General features: G+C 40.6%; 2 protein-coding genes across 3 annotated transcripts in view; both read left to right on the forward strand.

The window, feature by feature from the left end:
• The window catches only part of LOC306857198 (TRIO and F-actin-binding protein-like), a 16,122-nt gene extending 8,580 nt beyond the window's left edge, over positions 1-7,542 (forward strand). For both annotated transcript variants that reach the window (XM_079396998.1, XM_079396999.1), the window contains 7 exons: positions 1-172; positions 1,161-1,383; positions 2,446-2,548; positions 2,634-2,793; positions 3,734-3,844; positions 4,245-4,331; positions 6,933-7,542. The exon at positions 1-172 is cut by the window's left edge and continues 246 nt beyond it. In XM_079396998.1, the coding sequence (XP_079253124.1) occupies positions 1-172; positions 1,161-1,383; positions 2,446-2,548; positions 2,634-2,793; positions 3,734-3,844; positions 4,245-4,331; positions 6,933-7,112 (1,036 nt within the window). In that variant the 3' untranslated portion in view covers positions 7,113-7,542. The remainder of the gene's footprint in view (positions 173-1,160; positions 1,384-2,445; positions 2,549-2,633; positions 2,794-3,733; positions 3,845-4,244; positions 4,332-6,932) is intronic.
• Positions 7,543-8,395: 853 nt separating this feature from the next.
• Positions 8,396-12,129, forward strand: LOC306857239 (NADH dehydrogenase [ubiquinone] 1 alpha subcomplex subunit 6-like). The gene is made up of 3 exons (XM_079397068.1): positions 8,396-8,571; positions 9,270-9,385; positions 9,456-12,129. The coding sequence occupies exons 1-3, from the start codon at positions 8,430-8,432 to the stop codon at positions 9,585-9,587; spliced, it is 390 nt and encodes a 129-aa protein (XP_079253194.1). The 5' UTR covers positions 8,396-8,429; the 3' UTR covers positions 9,588-12,129.
• Positions 12,130-19,978: the final 7,849 nt, after the last annotated feature.

The following is a 19,978-nucleotide window of genomic DNA, read 5'->3' on the forward strand; positions in this document are numbered from 1 at the left end:
AGCGGTGCTTTCGCGGAAGGGGGCGGGCCAGCAGTCGGAACAGAAACGAATAGAGGAGGAGATTGAGAAGAAGTGGGCGGAGTTCGAGCGGCTGCCACTCAAAGAGACGAGGTCACTCCCACCAATGGGCTCGCGGTCGGGCCTGTCAGCCAATCAGGCGCTGGAGAGGGAGGTAGTGCGTGAATAAAGTCTATCTGCTCTCATGAATGACTTTATGAGAACTGAATAGAACACAGAGAGACTGGTTAACCCTTATATAACACATTTCTGAACTGAAGATTCTGAAAAATTAAGAAACACCTTTTTGGTGGGAACCAAACTTTGAAAATACATAAAGGCTTTTAAAATACATTATTCACATGACATTATGCCAATATTCGGGAAAAAAATATGTATTCCCGTGTTTGTCCATGTGTAAAATATTTATTATTATATATTTTTAGCCTTTTTTCCTCACATAATTTTTTTTAATTGCAGCATGCAAAACAGAACTTTCTTCATAATTGTAAAATATGTGCAATTTAGTTTGAAAACATTCCAGAGTAATAGATATGTTGAAATCAGATATGTAGTTTTCATATAAATTTGGGCTGTTTTTGATCCACATTAGTTCAAAGGAATTCATTAAATTCTGGTAATTGTCATATTATATTCATATTATTTTATGAATTGTATGATATATTCAGATATATATCATAAATGATATTGAAATATGATTATGATTAAAATAATTTTTGTTGCATCACATTGGTTTAGATATAGTTGTATAGTAAAAATTTCAAAGAATTTCCAGGCTTTTTTATTAAACAAGTTGTAAGTGTGGTAAACACATGGTGAAAACATGGTAAAATGCTAAATGTCCAAATGTTTACACATTCACAAGGTTTTATCAGATTAGATCAGATTTGGTTAAAGCTATTAAGTAATGACTATTTCGTAAGCTTGTGTTCCCAGAAAACAGGCTTGTGCGTTATAAGGATTAACAATCGCCTGCACAAATGACTGTATGAGCTTTAGAAAGACTTTATTCACAGTCATTTGTGCTTCTCTCTGTGTGTGTGTGTGTGTGTGTGTGCATGATCGTGTTTCACACTTCCTGTCCAGTGCACCTGCACCTCCTGCAGAAGGCTTTACCTCCGCCTGTCCTCTCTCTCCTGCAGGTGGCGTCTCTGAGGCAGCAGCTGGCAGAGCTAGGGGCGGGACCGGGGAGGGGGGCGGGGCACTGTGGGGCGGAGTCAGGCTGTGGGGCGGTGCTGCAGCAGATGGAGCGCACACACAGGGAGGTGCTGGAGGAGCTGGAGAAGCAGCATTCACAGCATATCAGTGCACTAGAGCGGGAACGAGACGCGCTGCTAAAGGAGGAGAGCGACGCCACCGCACGTGGTAATGACCAATCACTGCAGAGCACGCTCTATAGTGGGCGGAGCTTCACTGTCTGCACATTTTCATTTTCTGGATTCCGTTTTTTCCCCGTTTTAGTTTTTCTAGACTCTGTTCTTATGCTTAAATGTAAACAATCAAAAAGCATGTCTAGTTAATTGAAATCATGAAACGCACACAATTTACCAGCAATTTAGAAATTAAAGCCCTATGAAATACATATTATTTCCCCTCAAATTCAGTTATTTTTACCAATTTCTGTTACCAATGTTCTGTATTTTAATAGGTTCATGAAATTTTCTCTGGATAAGTGATTTTATAAAAAATTGTTACTAGCCTGTTATTTACTTACTTATGCATTTCTCTTCATAAATACTGTTCTGTGTTTACATTTTTCTGGTCAATACATTCTGGTAAATCACTTCTCTGGTAAATATTCCTTTAAAAATAATGTTTTAATAATAATTCAGTAGCTATCATTAGCCCTACAATAAGTAATATATTTCTGTCACAGTTTCTTCAAGTTAAACCGCACTTTTATTTTGACGGGTTTCTGTTTGTATGTGAGATATGAGGATAGTTTTTCTCAAATGAAAGGGTCAAATGCTCATGAAGTGACTCTGAGAGCAGTTCTGGAGATGTTCATGTATTGATGTCTTCACTAGTGAAACAACAGAGACTAAAAACACAAGCGTCAAGCACACTTCAGCATGTTTGTAGTAAATGAAACCGTGATTCTGCATCATTCGTTCATATTTAAACAGTATTTTTGCAGCTTAATATTTACAGACCCTAGTCCATATTGTGTGTATTTAAGTGTACTGACTTTTTTGATTTATTAGTTCAAAATTTGGTGAAATTCAGTGACATTCCGCATTATACAGTAAATTCTATCTTTATGACTGGATTCCGTCCACAGAAATCATAGGGTCCTAATGTTTGCATGAATACGAGAGTGTTTGCTGCTGGACTCCTCCAGTGTGTGTTCAGTTCTGTGGTGATCAGTGTTAGCCGTAGTGCTCCAGTGATGTACGTGTGTGTGTGACAGTGTTTTTGTGTTGTCAGTGATGGAGGCGCTACAGAAAGCACACAGAAAGGAGCTGGAGAACACGACACAACTCAGAGAGACTCATGGGACAGACTCGCACACACCTGACAAACAGCAACAGTGAGTACACACACATTATAACTCACACATGTGTGCTGCATGAGTGGCGTCTGGAGCTCATCTCTCTGTGTGTGTGTGAGTGCAGGGCAGAGCTGGCGTCCTTGCGGAGGGAGCTGGCGTCTCTGTCAGAACGATACTCTCAGAAGTGTGTGGAGCTGAAGCGAGCGCAGAAGCACAGTCTGGATACGGAGCGACTCATGAGCCAGAAAGACACACAGATGGAGCAACTGAAGAGAGACAACCAGGTACTGCATAAAAACCTCCAAACACCAACAAAACCTTCAGTCAGAGCACACAGAAGCTTAAAAGCAACCCGCGTATTAAAGCCCTAAACGCACTGCACATGAAAGATTTGTGTTATTTGATAAATTCACAATTGTTTTATACATATTTTGGACTCTGGGGGGTGCCATTATTCAGATGAGGTCAAATGGTTGCACTTGGTGAGCTATACTGCTGCTACCTGTTCCTATTTTTACCAATAATAAGTCTATTTAAGTAATAAGTTTTATTTATATAGCACCTTTCCAGGGCTCAAGGACGCTTTACAATGTACGTTCAACAAGAAAATAATAAACACTGAAAGGGTAGACAATGACAAACAACGTAAAATCAGAATCAGAAACATAAAAGAGCATTATATAGACAGGGGAACATATAGCAGAAAAGAGTCAAGCACAACAGATACAAAACTTGTAATCTGGAAATGGAGCTAGCAGGTAAACCAATGAAGAGTCCATTACAGTAATCAAGACATGATGTAACTAATGCATGTGTAACAGATTCAGTGTCTTTAACTGGGAATGGTGAAGAGAGAGAGGGCAAACATTTAGCATTTTAGGTCATCATTGCTGTCTAATCAGCCAATATTGTCTTCAATATCTTGAATAGCACTTCATCTTTTACAACAAATGTATTCAATCATGAGTTGGGCCATCTGATCATTCTGATTGGCTGTTCAGCTGGCGAACCAGTGCGTGAGAAAGGCGCAGAATGGACGTGCTACTTGAGCGTCGGCTTGGTGTGTCAGGGCAACTTTGGACCCAGTCTCTGCCGACGTGAGCCGACCCCGCAGTCTGCTTTCGTCGACACTAGTTCGTCGGTGTCGGCTTGGTGTGTACCGGGCTTTACCTGTTTGCATCTCTGAGTATTAATGTGTGTGTGTGTGTGTGTGTGTGTGTGTAGGACCTCCAGGCGCGTCTGTCGGAGGAGGTGAAGGTCATTCGGTCTCTGGTCACAGGTCAAGGGTCAGACGGAGGGACTGACAGCACTGAGAGGTCATGGTGTGAGACACAGGTGATGCAGTGACTCTCTATCACTCGCTATAATGTGTTTCTGTCACATGTCGCACATATCCAGACAGATCAGTATCAAACTGAATCAAGAGCTTGTGATTCTGAATCAAATGTATCTGTGAAATCTGTCAGTAACCAGCCCTATTAGCCGAGCGCTGTCAAAAACACAAAACAAGCACTACAAGTGAATAAGAGAACACCGATTATACATGTTCCTCAGCAATGATTTGTTGATTATGTAACGGATCAGATGTTCATGAAGGACAGGAAGTGACGTATCATCCTCCTGGCTGCTCCTGATCAGTTCAGGGATATTCTGAAGTCACTTGAAATCAGACGCCTGCTGTGTTGTTTTTCATCTCTGTGTTGATTGTGTGTGTGTGTGTGTGTGTGTGTGGCAGGTGCTGCTGCGTGTGAGAGAGAACGAACTGCAGTACTTACAGAAGCAGCTCAGCAGCCTCCGCAACCAGCTGCACTTCCTCACCACGGTAACACGCCTGTGTGTGTGTGTGTAACGTCTGTGACCATATCTAACACGTTTCCCCTGTGTAATATATTTTGTGTATGTAATGCAAGTTTGCCATCTATAAATTGTTTCATATAACGTCTGTGTGCAGTGGCGGTTCTAGACATATTTTACTAGGGGGGCCAAGGAGGGGCCAGTGTTTAACCAGAGGGGCACATAAAAAATGGCAACAAATTATATTTAAAGATTATAAACTTTATTTTACTTTAAAATCCTACAAACATTTATTTTGTACAAGAGTGAGTGCAGGTGCAAAAGAGGTAGGGCCATAAAAAATGAAAAATACAGTACAGGGTACAAATACAGTGTGTCAATTCAATGTGAACAAAACTCCAGGGTACAACAATGTGCCATTTCCTATTTATGGAAGCCCCACTACTCTGGACAGTTGAGTCCACACTTAAAGTTTCTAGTTTCTAAAACCAGGTGTTGAAACAAAAACAGTGTCTGGGGCATTTGGTGTGCTAAAATGTCTACATGCATAGCAATATGTAGAGTCCATCATGACAGAATACTCAAGCCATGGATGAAGATTATACCAGTTTGGCCTGATGGTCCGTCTTCTGTCCCCCATCAAAGTGGCTGGGAATATATTAAAGTTGGGCTGTACTGGTACATCATTCTTGGACTTGCTGATATCTGTAGAAAGATGTACAGTAAACAGGGCACAACTACAACATTTAATTACTTATGCATGTATATCTGCATGTATTTCAAAATGTAGGCCAAGTATTTACTTAAAAAAAGAAACAGAGCCATATTGACATAAAAAAGAATTTACAGCAGAAAGCACCATTTTAAGGACACACAGCAGGCCTACAATTAAATTATAATTGCACTGCTTTGCAAATAGTAAGAACCTTCTTCATCATAAACCTGATGGTGCAGTGCTTGATCCACATGGATCCACTTTCTGTCCCTCTGGCTGTTCCTCTCTCTGTCCCTGTATGTTTTCTTCCTCCTCACACTCTTGTTCATGCTCCTCACCCTCTGGAATTTCCCTCACTTTCATCACATGCCCTCTCTCCAACCTCCACTGACTCCTCTGGCTCTCCCTCTTCCTGCTCCTCAACTCTCTCAATACTTTGATTTGTTTCTCTCCCTTTTTTGTTTACTGGGGCAAAAAAGGATGCTTCCTCGTATGTCCCTTCCTCGTTTCATGATAACTATTAGAAGAAGAAGAAATTTAGGGGTATGCATTACCTTTTGTTTTCTAACCATCCCTCCCTACAAATCTATTTGTTATCGCAATGCAACAGCCAAGACGGATGAAGTTACGTGGATAACATCACAACATTGTGTAGACCTAGCAAGGATACGGACATTTGGATATTCGCTTCTGCTTCGAAGAGTTTGCTTAGATATGATTTTCTTATTTTCTATGAAGTTTTTGGTAACACTTTACAATAAGGTTCGTTAGTTAACATTAGTTAAATACATTAGTTAACATGATCTAATAATGAACTGCACATATACAGCATTTATTAATCTTTGTTAATGTTAATTTCAACATTTACTAATACTTTATTAAAATCTTGTTAACATTAGTTCATGCACTGTGAACTAACAATGAACAGCTGTATTTATATTAACTAACGTTAACAAAGATTAACAAATACAGTAACAAATGTAAAAGTGTTACCAAGTTTTTAAACATCTCGAGACCAACCATTTACAAACTTGATTTCATTAGCCGTGTTACTTTTGTTCCTCACACTGATATGTGCAAGAACAACAAGTCACTCATGAGATGAAATTGTTTTGCTTACCTTCGACTCTTGCAACAGGAGAAATTAATCGTAGCTCCTCTCTCCAAGAGTAGTTGTAGTTGTTGCTGAGCTCTCATTCACCGAGCAGCACCGCAGACTACAGTGTTTGGGTGCGCCGCTCTAATTTACCCGTGTAGAACGTTGCGTCGCATTAGTTCCGCTTTTGGCGCTCGTGTGTTAAATCATAATAAATTCATATTTTTTTTATTTGGTCAGCATGGGGGGGCCACAGGGGTGGCCAGGGACATGTCTACAGAGGCACGGGCCTCCCTAGGCCTCCGTGTAGAACCGCCACTGTCTGTGTGTAACAGTGTGTCGGTATGTTTCCCATGTGTAACATGTTTCCTGTTCTTGTGTCCATTTGTAACGTGTTTACCATGTGTAACAGGTGTTTTCTGTGTCTGTGTAACACGTTGTAACACCCTGTGTGTAACACGTGTTTCTTGCATGTGTCTGTGTGTAACGCAGTGTCTGTCTTTGTGTAATGCATGAATGTCTTGTGTAACTCATTTCCCGAGTGTAACGTGTTTCCTGTGTGTTTGTGTCCATGTGGGTGTCTCTGTGTAACGTGTTTCCTGTGTGTAATGCATGTTTCCGGTGTGCGTGGAGCATTTCTATTGGTGTCTGTGTGTAATACGTGCGTTTCTGTTATGTTTCTCTTGTATGTGTGTTTCCCTGTGTAACGTGTCTGTTTCTCTCGTGTGTGTAACGTGTTTCTCTGGTGTGTGTGTGTTTCCCTGTGTAACGTGTCTGTTTCTCTCGTGTGTGTAACATGTTTCTCTGGTGTGTGTCAGGAGAAGAGCAGCGTGTGCGAGCGTTACCGTGAGGTGTGTGAGGAGCTGAGCGTGATGAAGAGCCGCAGCGAGCGCGAGGCCGAGACGCTGAGAGAACACCTGAGACTGGCACTGAGCGCGCTGCACGATGGACAGCAGACCGACAACACACACACTCGCGCACACACACACGCCTCCTGAAGGGAGGAGCCTCACACACGTGCCTTCATTTCTGCCCAATCAGCTGCAGCCGTTCCCACTGGCCAATCAGCTGCGGCACACTGGAACAAATGCTTCTGCACTTTCTCACATCTCTCTGTGTGTTTGACTCCTGGGAACAGAACTGGAACGTCTCACACACACACACACGTATGAATAATCAGAGTCTCACTGGGTTTATCTGCCAAACTAATATCTGATTATGTGCCTCCTGCTCCTGTTTGTGAGAGAAAGAGTGTGTGTGTGTGTGTGTGAGCGACTGCCTTTGTGCCACAAAAACAGAGCTTTGCTTTAATGAGCCAGTGTTTTTTAAAAGATGTTTGCGTTTCTTGTCATATTTAATTTTAGAGTTTAACGCTTATGTAAACATATCATACTAGGACTAATAAAACATGGGTTCTTTGGTCTCTGGACTCTTGGCTGATTGTTCTTTACGTTTGTATCATGTTTTGTCTCCACAAAGCTGAACTGAAGTCATGAATAATCAGAAGTGAATCGTTCAGAGTCGTGGTAGATTGACTGTTTGCCATCGAAACTAAACCAGAACGGGTCAGTTGTGTGTTAATAACTGGCAGAGATGAGTTAATGTGGCAGTGATTAACTAACGAGTGATAAAGACTTCATTTACAGCGTGTTTACCATCATCTGAGTGGATTTGTATCTAAGTCTGAACGGCTGTTTTTGACTCGATTCCACTCATTATCCAGAACATCGCATCATAGGTTTTCCATTAAAGATCAGATATGGACAAAAAATGTGTTAAAATAAGAAATACCTTCTTTCTTTTTCATGTTTTGTGTTATTTTAAGCTGTTTTAAGTCGTGCTGGGGCCTTCGGTGGGCCCCGGGCCCCTGACTGACAGGCATTGATCGAACATGTTTAGTGTTTTATATTCAATCATCTCTTCTTCATATCAAATGAATATTTTGTATAATATATAATACATATCGAAATGTGTGTTTATTACTCGATCCCTCCAGTTCCTCGTGCTTCAGCGATCATCGTGCGGTAATACACGCTTCTGATATAGAAACACATACATGACGAATAAACTTCCTGCTTTTTTATTATTATTATTCGGTCAGATGTGATTATTGTAAACCTGCATGAAAAGGTAAATGTGACATGCTAATTATAAAATTAGCACAGTAAATTGTCGATTAAATGATGGAAATGCCCGCTACAGACTGCTCCGGATGTTTTGACTGCGCAGTACCGCTCCGCACCGGAAGGAGGCGGCGGTGCGTCGGCTTTGAGGCGCAGCGGAGTCGCGCATGCGCAGAGCAGCGGCGGAGTTTAATGATGGCGTCCAGCGCAGCGACTCGCTCCGGAGCCGCCGCCGTTAAAGTCGTTAAACCGATCTTCAGCCGCGACCTGAGTGAAGCCAGGCGCAGGGCCCGCGAGCTCTACCGGGCCTGGTATCGAGAAGTGCCTAGCACAGGTACGACACACAGACAGAGAGAGAACCGAGTCAAGGTCAGACACACGAGAAAACAACAACAAACTAACTTACACACACTCCTTGCAGACCTTGAGCCAAAAACTCATCACCAAACACGTGTACAGAAGGGTCTGTTATTTAAAGAAGGGGGTGCCAACACTTACAGCATACTGCAGTATAGAGCAGTTCTATGATCGTGTGCGCTTCTGCTCCGGCTTCAGTTATATTTAGCTTCTAGCAAACATCCTGTAATCCATGCGTACTGAAAACATGCGCACTATACACAGTATGCATACTGGATCCTGCACAAATAGTAAGAGTAGTGTGAGAGTGTGCTGTTTTGAATCTGCTCATCACAAAGACTCCTCTGCGTTACAAAGATCAGTTTTATTGATACGGATTTAATTTGCTTGGTAACAGCCCAAATGCCTTATTACAACAATTCACTGATTAAATATAAGAATAGGACTTAAAAGATAATGGACACTTCTAGGAAAAATGGCTTTATAAAATGTAAAAACCAGTTTAAACTTGTTATAAAAGATGAATCTGACAATATTGTAAATGTTAGAGTCCAGGACAGTGTTTAGGATATGAGCACAATACCTCCCTCGGCTGAATATGGTCTGATGATCGTTATAAACGGCCAGAACACACGGAGAGAGAGAGAGAGGTCATTACTGTTATTATTACTGCAGTGCACACGTTCCAGCTGGACATCACGGCGCGGCAGGGCCACGACAAGCTGCGGGAGATGTTCGACAGGAACAAGCACGTGACCGACCCGCGCGTCATCGACATGCTGGTCATCAAGGTGCGTGTTAGCGTGCTAGCGTCTGCTAGTGTGAGCGTCTGTGATCTGACCGCTCGCTCCTGTGTTGCAGGGGAAGATGGAGCTGGAGGAGACCATCAACGTCTGGAAGCAGAAGACGCACATCATGCGCTACTTCCACGAGACCGAGACCCAGCGTCCCGCTGACTTCCTGTCCAGATTCTACCACGGACACGACCCCTGACCTCTGACCTCTGACGTGTGTTGTGATTTTCTGCTTCTGGACTGTAAATATATATACTGATGCTGAAACGTGTCTGCGTGTGTTTCATTGATTACCCAGTCGTTATTTGTAGTGCTGTAGTACTCGAGACCGGTCTTATTTATACTCGGCCTAGTCTTGGTCTCAGACTAACCGGACTCGGGATTTAGTTTCAAGACGAAGTTGCCGGTACATTGTCTGATTTATTTGCAACCATCATTAATGTGACTGAATGTAACACTTCCTGCTTCAAATGCAATCAATAACCAATATAAATAACTAGATTTATACCAGTGGATCTGGAAATGTTTGACTTCAGTGCAATATTTGAAGGCCCCGCTCCACTCACCCAAAATATTCGATAGCTTAGCATGACTAGAAAGATGTATATTCATTATAAAAATAACATCTTTTACAATTTTACCTGTTTTAGTTCATTTTGATGGTTGCTTTGTCTTATTTTAAGTAATTTTGTCACCTTGAGGCCCCCATGGAAGTTTGTTGAGACCCCATATTGGGCCCCGGCCCCTGGCTGAGAACCACTGATTTATACTGTTTTATGCTGATTTATACTGATTTATACTGTTTTATGCTGATTTATACTGATTTATACTGTTAGGCCGGGTCCAAAACTATTGAGGGATTGTGTCAAAAATACTTTATCAAAAAGATATTGTTGCAAAACAAGTGCTTGAGTGAATGAGATGTGGAATTTTATATTATGATATAATTAAGCAATATCACAAGAACTGTTTAAAAAAGGATATTGCATCTAATAATAATTTGTTGTTGTTGTTGTAAAACATTATTTGTGCATTTGTAATTGTACCGATTCAGATGCACTCCACTGCAGAGCAAAGATGAGTTTGATGGGTAGAGGTTTGATTTGTAGCAGCTCTGTAAGGGTCTTATTATTGTATTTAAATATTAAAAATAAGGCATTTCTCAGGCAGTAAATGTGGATACTTTAGATGAATTTGAGCAGTGCTGGTTTGGTCTTGGTCTCAGATTAGGTCTCGACTACAACACTAGTTACTTCAACAGCGTCTGTTTCTCAGTCTGCTAACAGATGTTCATCTCTGTCCCTGCAGCACAGAAGCAGTCATGAGTAACACAGGTATATTTGTAGCAATAGACAACAATACATTGTATGGATCAAAATTATACATTTCTCTTTTATGACAAAAATCATTAGGATATATTAGATTAGTATATTAGATTAGTAAATTTCTTCCCGTAAATATATCAAAACTTCATTTTTGATTAGTAATATGCATTGCTAAGAACTTCATTTGAACAACTTTAAAGGAGATTTTCTCAATATTTAGATTTTTTTGCACCCTCAGATTCCAGATTTTCAGATAGTTGTATCTCCGACAAATATTGTCCTATCATAACAAACCATACACCATAAATCAATACATCAATTTATTTATTTTATGTAAAGTGACCCTTATGACTGGTTTGTGGTCCAGGGTCACTTATGTTTGTGTACATTTACAGAATATATATTTATTTACACAATGTCCAGAATTTTGGGGTTGGTAATTAATTTAATATTTAAAAAAAAAACAATCACTCACCAAGACTGCATTAATTTGATCAAAAATACTGTAAAAATTCTGAAATATTATTATAATGTAAAACATCTGTTTTCTGTGTGAATATGTGTTAAAGTGTAATGTATTTCTGTGATCTGCAGCTGTATTTCCAGCATCATTACTCCAGTCTTCAGTGTCACATGATCTTCAGAAATCATTATAATATACTGATTTACTGCTCAACAAACATTTCTGATTATTATAATGTTGAACACAGTTGTGCTGCACAATATTTCTGTAGAAACTGGCGTTTTAGTGCCACATTAAACACTAAAAATAAGACTACAAGATTCAAATCTAAATATTTAAAGAATAGTGTGTGAAACAGTATTCAATTAGCAATAAAGTTTTCAGACTAGTAGCCCATGCTGTCACATGACAAACACTGAATATTAATCCAGCACAGCTTGTTACCTCATAAAGCAATGTGCTAACCGTTCCTTTACAAAGGCTTCATACTCGTAAACAATGCTATATTGCCCATATGAACTCATTTCATAATTGATTAACTTTACATATTGGACAGAACTTTATCAACACTGAGCTGTCTTTATTGATATTGTTGGCACTTACATTAAATGGAAAAAGTGATATATTCTAGTTACAAGAGTCAGTGATTTCCTACCTTTCGTCAAAAGATGATCCGGAAGTAAAAAGGGAAACTGTAACCTATGTTCATGTTTTAAAAGAGACAGAAACGCCAACAAGTCACCTGATCTCTTATTTTTTCAGATTGGATGAAGCTGTTGAAAGCTGTAGCCTGGTATCTTAGATTGAGAAATATATTAGCACTGATGGTTAAGAAAAGAAAAGAGCCAGCATCAAACATTGGCAGTCCTCATGGTCATTACCAGCGGAAACTTTTCAAAGCACAGCGCCTAACTGTAGAAGAAGTGGCTCATGCAGAAAAGGCTGTTATATATATACTCAAAGAACATCATGTCCAGCTGAAATGACAACATTGGAAACTATATCTTCTAGTGTTCAAAGGAAACGTTCCCTTTATCGGCTGGATCCCATGCTTGATGACGGTCTCCTGAGAGTTGGTGGACGGCTAATTAGCAATGCCAGAGGAAACAAAACATCAAATCATTCTGCCTAAAGATGCTCACATTTCAACACTTTTGCTAAGGCATGCACATGAGCAGTCTGGTCACAGATTTAGATAAAGATCGGATTCAGGATAGTCTGCTCAAACATGTAATTCAGTGGCGTTTTAACCCTCCTGCTGCATCGCATCACGGCGGTGTCTGGGAGCGATTAATCAGATCTGCACGGCAAATACTTAACTCTATCCTCTATCAGCAGAGTGTTGATGAAGAAGGTCTTCAAACCATCTTTTGTGAAGTGGAGGCATTTCTAAACAACAGGGCACTTTGTACTGCGTCCTCTGATCCTCATGACATAGAACCACCGACTCCAAATCACATCCTTCTCTTGAAATCGCAACCTATTCTACCTCCAGGAATGATTCTTACGCCAGACGGCGTTGGAAACAAGTTCAATATTTGGCCGACTTATTCTGGCATAGATGGACAAAGGAATACCTTATGGTATTACAAGAACGGCAAAAATGGGTAAAAATAAGAAAACACCTTAAACCTGGAGACGTTGTTGTGGTGGTCGACCCCAATGCTCCTCGAGGTTCGTGGATTCTGGGAAAAGTACTTACAGTTGAACCAGATAAGAAAGGACTAGTACGTTCTGTAAGTCTCAAGACTAAAACTTCAACCATTAAGAGACCTGTTACTAAGCTATGCTTAATCTTAGAAGAAAATAAAGCTCTACATTAAGGTAATTTAATTTTTCGTATTTTTGTTGTTTAGTTGCTCCTTTTTTCTTTACAATTAATTTGTGTGTACGAGTCCTCTATAGGAGGTGGGGACTAGGTGGCGCCATCGGCATATATTGGCGTTATGTCGGAGAGCCAGGTGGAATCGTCGTGAGTGGATAATGTCTTTGAGTAAAAGTGAAGTGAAGTGACATACATACTGCCAAGTATGGTGACCCATACTTAGAATTTGAGCTCTACATTTACCCATCCAAAGTGCGCACACACACACACACACACACACACACACACACACACACAGCAGTGAACACACACACACAGCAGTGAACACACACACACACACACCGTGAACACACACACACACACACACCGTGAACACACACACACACACACACCGTGAACACACACACACACAGCAGTGAACACACACCCGGAGCAGTGGGCAGCATTTATGCTGCGGCGCCCGGGGAGCAGTTGGGGGTTCGGTGTCTTGCTCAAGGGCACCTCAGTCGTGGTATTGAGGGTGGAGAGAGCGCTGGACATTCACCCCCCCCACCTACAATCCCTGCCGGACCGAGACTCAAACCCACAACCTTTGGATTACAAGTCCAACTCTCTAACCATTAGGCCATTTGCTTGGTTTCTGAACATATAGGACTGAACATATAGACCTAGAACATTATCTAACACTTGACGGCTGCTCTGTCAATTCTTCTTCATCAGTTAGGAACCTAGGTGTGCTGTTTGATAGCAATCTTTCATTTGAAAGCCATGTTTCTAGCATCTGTAAAACTGTGTTTTTCCATCTCAAAAACATATCTAAATTGCGACCTATGCTCTCAATGTCAAATGCAGAAATACTAATTCATGCGTTTATGACCTCCAGGCTAGATTATTGTAATGCTTTATTGGGTGGTTGTTCTGCACGCTTGATCAACAAACTACAGCTGGTCCAAAATACAGCAGCTAGAGTTCTTACTAGAACCAGGAAGTATGACCATATTAGTCCGGTTCTGTCAACACTGCACTGGCTCCCTATTAAACACCGTATAGATTTTAAAATCTTGTTAATTACCTATAAAGCCCTGAATGGCTTAGCTCCTCAGTACTTGAGTGAGCTCTTATCACATTATAGTCCTCCACGTCTGCTGCGTTCTCAAAACTCTGGTCATTTGATAATACCTAGAATATCAAAATCAACTGCAGGCGGCAGATCCTTTTCCTATTTAGCACCCAAAGTCTGGAACAATCTACCTAACACTGTTCAGGAGGCAGACACACTCTGTCCGTTTAAATCTAGATTAAAGACACATTTCTTTAACCTGGTTTACACATAACACACTAATACACTTCAATTATTCAAATCTGTTAAAGGATTGTTAGGCTGCATTAATTAGATCAACCGGAACCAGGAACACTTCCCATAACACATGATGTACTCGTTACATCATCAGAAGAATGGCATCTACGCTAATATTAGTCTGTTTCTTTCTTATTCTGTTTCTCAGTCCGTGTCCGGATCAGATGGTGGATCGGCGCCGGGAGATGATGTCTTGATCGTCATCGGAGACCGGACACCTGGATGAGCCCCGGGGACATATCCCCAGTGAAGACCTCGACTTAAATACAATAAAAATAAAACAAAATAACTAAAAATAATAAAATACCTAACTGCATTATACTATTATTGTTAGAAATTGCAACAATATAAAATATAAATATAATACATTTAAATTTTTATTAAACACTAATATCCTGAGTCTGGTTTCTCCCAAGGGTTTTTCTCCATTCTGTCACCGATGGAGTTCTGGATCCAGAGGTCGCCTCTGGCTTGCTCAAAACTTGATTTCTAGTGACTATCGTTGATTTGATTTCACAGACACTATTTAAACTAAACTGAGCTAGACAATGACATCTCTGAATTCAGTAATGAAATGCCTTAACCTGACAGTGGTGACGAAAAACCTGAATCATTTTAACGATCAAATACACTGATTCAATCAATTACTGTATTAAAACAAATACAACAAACAGTGTATGTTGTTTATAAAACGTTTATTCAAAATTGTATAGAACTTTAGGCGATTGTGAGCCGACTCTTTTTTTGATAGTGCATGACAAAGTTATTGTCTTTCACAACGGCAGAAAGTTTGTGTTCGCATACTGCTACATGACACACTGCATGAAAGATAATATTCAAAACACATATGATACCCCTAAACCACAAAAATATGATGACTTCTGTCATTGGCCCGTCACCAGAAAATCTGACGCGGTTGACAAATTTAGCATTTCTTTCACAAAACAAAGAGTTCATGTAGTAGTCCTTTTGTTTTCTCTGTTGATGCTAGATGCTAATAGAACCTGCTTCAGGAGAATAAAATGATCTAAATATTTCAAACAATTTCCTCTGAAATTGGAAGATGGTGTTGACGTATCATGGTTATTCACGAATGGGGCAATCTTTCATGCCCCAGATAGAAGAGCGCACTTGGAATAAATTATGTTTGATAAGGATTTGATGATGACACAGCATCAGACCTGAAAGTGCTGGATCTGAAGAGGATCTATTTACTGTGATTGTTTATTATATGTCTGCGTAGATTAGATGAATCATTGAAACACTTCCCACATGCAGTGCAGTGATACGGTTTCTCTCCAGTGTGGATCCTCTCGTGTGTTTTCAGATTTGATGACTGACTGAATCTCTTGTCACAGTGTGAACACTTGTAAGGTTTCTCTCCAGTGTGGATCCTCTCATGCAGTTTTAAACTCTTTGCTGTAGTAAAAGTCTTCTCACACTCAAAGCACATGTACTCTCTCACACCAGTGTGTATTTTATCATGTTCTTTCAAATTTTGTAGACGTGAAAAACTCTTTCCACACAAATGACATGAATGTGGTTTCTCCTTTGTATGAACTGTCAGGTGACTCTTCAGGTATGAAGCACACAAAAATGTTTTTCCGCATTGATCACATGTGTACAGTTTCTCTCCAGTGTGGATGTTCATGTGTATCTTAAGGGTTATTGATCGTGAGAAACTCTTCCCGCACTGATCACAAGTGAACGGTTTCTCTCCAGAATGAACTCTCATATGAAGCTCAAGATTATATTTGCTTGTCAAACTCTTTCCACACTGAGTGCAGGTGAAAGATTTCTTGGCTCTTCTCGTCTTTAAATCTGTCTGCTTGGTTTGAAAGCAACTCGAGGGGTTCTCTCCAGTTTTGACATGATTTTTCTCCTCAACTTCACTCAATTCTTCTTTCTCTTTGTTTTCTTCAGTCAACTCTAAAATAAAAGTAAAGGTGGTTCACTTAAAATATCTCGTAAAAAGCAGAGAAATTTACACGTTAAAATGAATCTTAATATAACATTTTAAAGTACATGAATGTTATACAAAATTTGGTCATTGATCAAACATTTTATTTTATTTAAAATGAACATTTATGAACAGCATTAATGTGCAAAATCTCATTCTTAGAAAATGAATATATATTCTCAGTACCGCTGCTCCGTATACGCAGAGTCCACAGTTTGTGTAAGGCACCATCCCAGTTGCTCAAAAAAATAATAATAATTAGCGTGACGCACCATTCATGCATCCGCGACCAATCACACCTCATGTTTGCGGCTGAATGCAGATGATCATAATTGAGGGGGGGGGGGCACAACAATAAAATCCTGCTTAGGGCACCCATCTGGCCAGAAGCGGCCCTGTATATTACGCTCTTATTAAATGTACCATCAGCAACAGAAAAAATCTGGGGCATATTCAAGCCCAACGTTTTGCTGCGGTTTCCGGGTTGAACGACATGTTTCCTGTAAACGGTGTGCCACAGGGTTTGAGATACGTTTCTCTTGTTTGGTGGCTGTGTCAGAAATGTCAGCTCAATCAGCATCAACGGGTTTATAAACCACGCGGTATTAAAAAGAGACAGATCGCACTATAGGGACAAGTGAAGTCATTTAACATGTGTCCGCCTCAGCTCGGTATGCTCAACAATTGAAGATATGTTTGTCGTAAGAGTTTTATAGTAACATATAGGGATGCACGATATTGGAATTCTGCCGATATTCGATATGCCGATATTTTTCAACTAATTTTTGCCGATATCGATGCCGATACCGATATATTTCCTTTTGTTTGGAAACAACACCAAGTCTCTCCTGTGCAGAAATTATAAGCAAAATATTATTCATTTTGGTTAACTTATTTATTAGAATTAAATAAAAAATAATAAAGGTTTTTTAACAGTACATTGAAGCTTTGAAAATAAATATAAATAAACTATAATCAATCGCTGCATTTTGTCCCCCAGAAAGATGCAGTGTTAACCCTAATATTTTATTTTAAGATTTAACATTTGTAGATGGTCTAAAACAAAAGAGTTGTAAAAATTCTGAAAATCTTTTAGAGCTCATGATTTGTTTAAAAAATAAAACGTTACACATTAATTAATAAATCAGTATATTTATGCTGAAGTATAGATCTGGATCTTCTTTAAGTCTGTCTAAATATATAGTAATTGCAATGTCTTCTGGTCCATATCCTTTCCTTAGGAAGGTGTGCAGACACTGATTAATGTAACATAAAAATATTATATTTATATATTTTGCTATTGTATTGTGGAGTGACACTTTCATAAACTTTTCTATGCTCCTCTGAATGATGTTTTATTAACAAAGTTCGGGAGGAGCATGTCAGATGCTTAGCCTAATTAAACACAAGTGGTACGTAATCAAGTCAATCAACTCCCGGACATAAATACAGCTGACATACCTCCACTCATTTGACGGTCTATCAGCATTCGGTCCACACCTCTTGCCATTACATCACAGACTCAGCTTCTCCCGTCCAAACCACGAGACCTATGCTGGGAATCTTTTCGGATCCTCCGGCCAATCTGCCGGCCCCAGGATCGGTCTTTTTCCAGCAGACACGGCCGCTGCTCTCTGCTCAACCAGCTACACGTTCTCCTCCACCGGCGTCTTAAGCCCGATTCTGACGGTAATTGTTTCTCAGGGGGACGCAAGTGATTTTCACCATATACAGGGGGTAGTTGATTTAATTGCCGTCGAATCCAAGACGCCTGTGTTTTTCTCTCACCACCTCCGTAAAAATCTCCACATCTCTGAATAAGGATATATTTTACATAATAATAATAAATTTGTAAAAATTATTTCTATTTACAGCACACAATCATGTGACTGGCCACTTGAGCAGCACGTTCGCAGGATCACTGAACTCACTCCTCCACTGTGAATAAATCGCCGTCCGAATCCATGAGTTTTATCACTGAGGTGATATGTAAATTAATCTTTACAGACGTCCATATGAGAAACAATTACCGTCCGAATCTGGCTTTATTCAGTGGCAGACACTAGCGCGAGGCCTACAGCCACAGCAAGCGACGCAAGCGCAAGGCTGTGTCCGCTTGCAACACAGACCCACACATCTTTTTCTCATACTCCCCTTTTTCTCTAACGCTTCTATCAGTTTCCCAATAGACCATAATCATTTGTATAAAGTATCAAGAGTAAGTAACATATGGTTTTGTTAAACTTAATATAATGTATTAAACAATATCATGCACATACGCATTACACCAAAGCCTACAGAGGGCTCCAATAGCTAGACAATCGTCTATATCGGTGGTTCTCGGGGCCCCCGGCCACTGCGCGTCTTTGTGTGTGTCTCTCTCACGGGCTGCGCCCATTTCAAGTCTTGCAGACTCTATCAATGAGCTGATGAGTTGGATCGGGTGTGTCAAGTGGGGGGGGGGCATGCGGAGCTTGCTGTGGCTTGGGGTCCCCGGGATGAGTTGGGAACCACTGGTCTATATGCCACCGTGCGATCTTATCCTCGTTCGGCTAAAACATCCATACAAATGTCCACCTAATCTCTAACATTTGTCCATTTCTTTACGACAGAAACGCAGCATCAGTTGTAAATTATTTTACCTAGCTCGTCTTCTACCACGATGGGGTCCAGGCCGCTACCTAGGGTCGCAGGGCTCTGGACTTTTGGTGGTGCCTAGGATGGCAGAGTCCACTGGGGGAGGTGGAGATTTTTCACGTTTGGCTCCTGGGCTCTGGAGTAGCCTTCCTGGTGGCGTTCGGGGTTCGGACGCATTCTCTCTGTTTGGATCTGGATTGGGGACGCATCTCTTTGGCCAAGCATTCACGTGATGCATTTTGTAGTCTTGTAGTCTTCTATTTGTTTCTCTGTTTCTACCACGGGATTAACATCCAGTGGTAACTAGGAATTACAGAAGCTTCAGTCTGGATCCCATCCTTATATAATCTGAGATGATTGAACACCTGAGAAAAGATAATGCCAACCCCTCAGAGGATGACAATATACAGAATTACCCAATTTTGCCATAAGTTAAATATATTAAGGTTCTGCAATATACAAATATATTGTGGAAACTTAATTTCCTGTAGAGCTGCTTTGCAATGATTTGTATCGTAAAAAGCGCTATACAAATAACCTTAAACTTGAACAAACTATTGGATATGGAAATCAATATTTTTTTTTTTTTTCAAATTCTCCATTATGTTCAGCCGTTTCACTGAAATAATCTGTTCAGCTTCCCCTAAGCAGCGCAAATTAAACGAGGGTTCATGATCAGCTCTTCGTTGACCGCCGTCTCAGCATCAGCCCATTGGAGTGGCTGATAGTAAATTCTGGGGTAAAAAAAAACACCTAAACGATTTGTCAGCTCCGCATAACTACGTGTTTCGGCACAAACACCTCAATTCCCCTCGACGAATTCTCTCCCAATAGTAGGACATTGATCATGCAATCCATGATAAATCATGGGTCTTAGCACCTGGCTGGCAAAAGTCGACATCACCTCAGCTTCCAAGCCATATCCATCCATTTGGCGAGGCTTACCCGTCCGACACAGCGAGTATTGATCTCCTGTCAGATGCCGGCAAGAGCCTCCCGGCTGAGCTAACCTTGCCTTTTTCT

This window comes from Barbus barbus (genome assembly GCF_936440315.1).
Source record: "Barbus barbus genome assembly, chromosome: 3".
Lineage (NCBI taxonomy): Eukaryota > Metazoa > Chordata > Actinopteri > Cypriniformes > Cyprinidae > Barbus > Barbus barbus.

What these genes read in the sequence shown, in the direction of transcription:
- LOC306857239 (XM_079397068.1), top strand. Translation starts at nt 8,430, where the DNA reads ATGATGGCGTCCAGCGCAGCGACTCGCTCCGGAGCCGCCGCCGTTAAA. An exon ending in TCGAGAAGTGCCTAGCACAG is followed by an intron (nt 8,572 to 9,269) that starts GTACGACACACA and finishes TTATTACTGCAG; the next exon opens with TGCACACGTTCCAGCTGGAC. An exon ending in TCGACATGCTGGTCATCAAG is followed by an intron (nt 9,386 to 9,455) that starts GTGCGTGTTAGC and finishes CCTGTGTTGCAG; the next exon opens with GGGAAGATGGAGCTGGAGGA.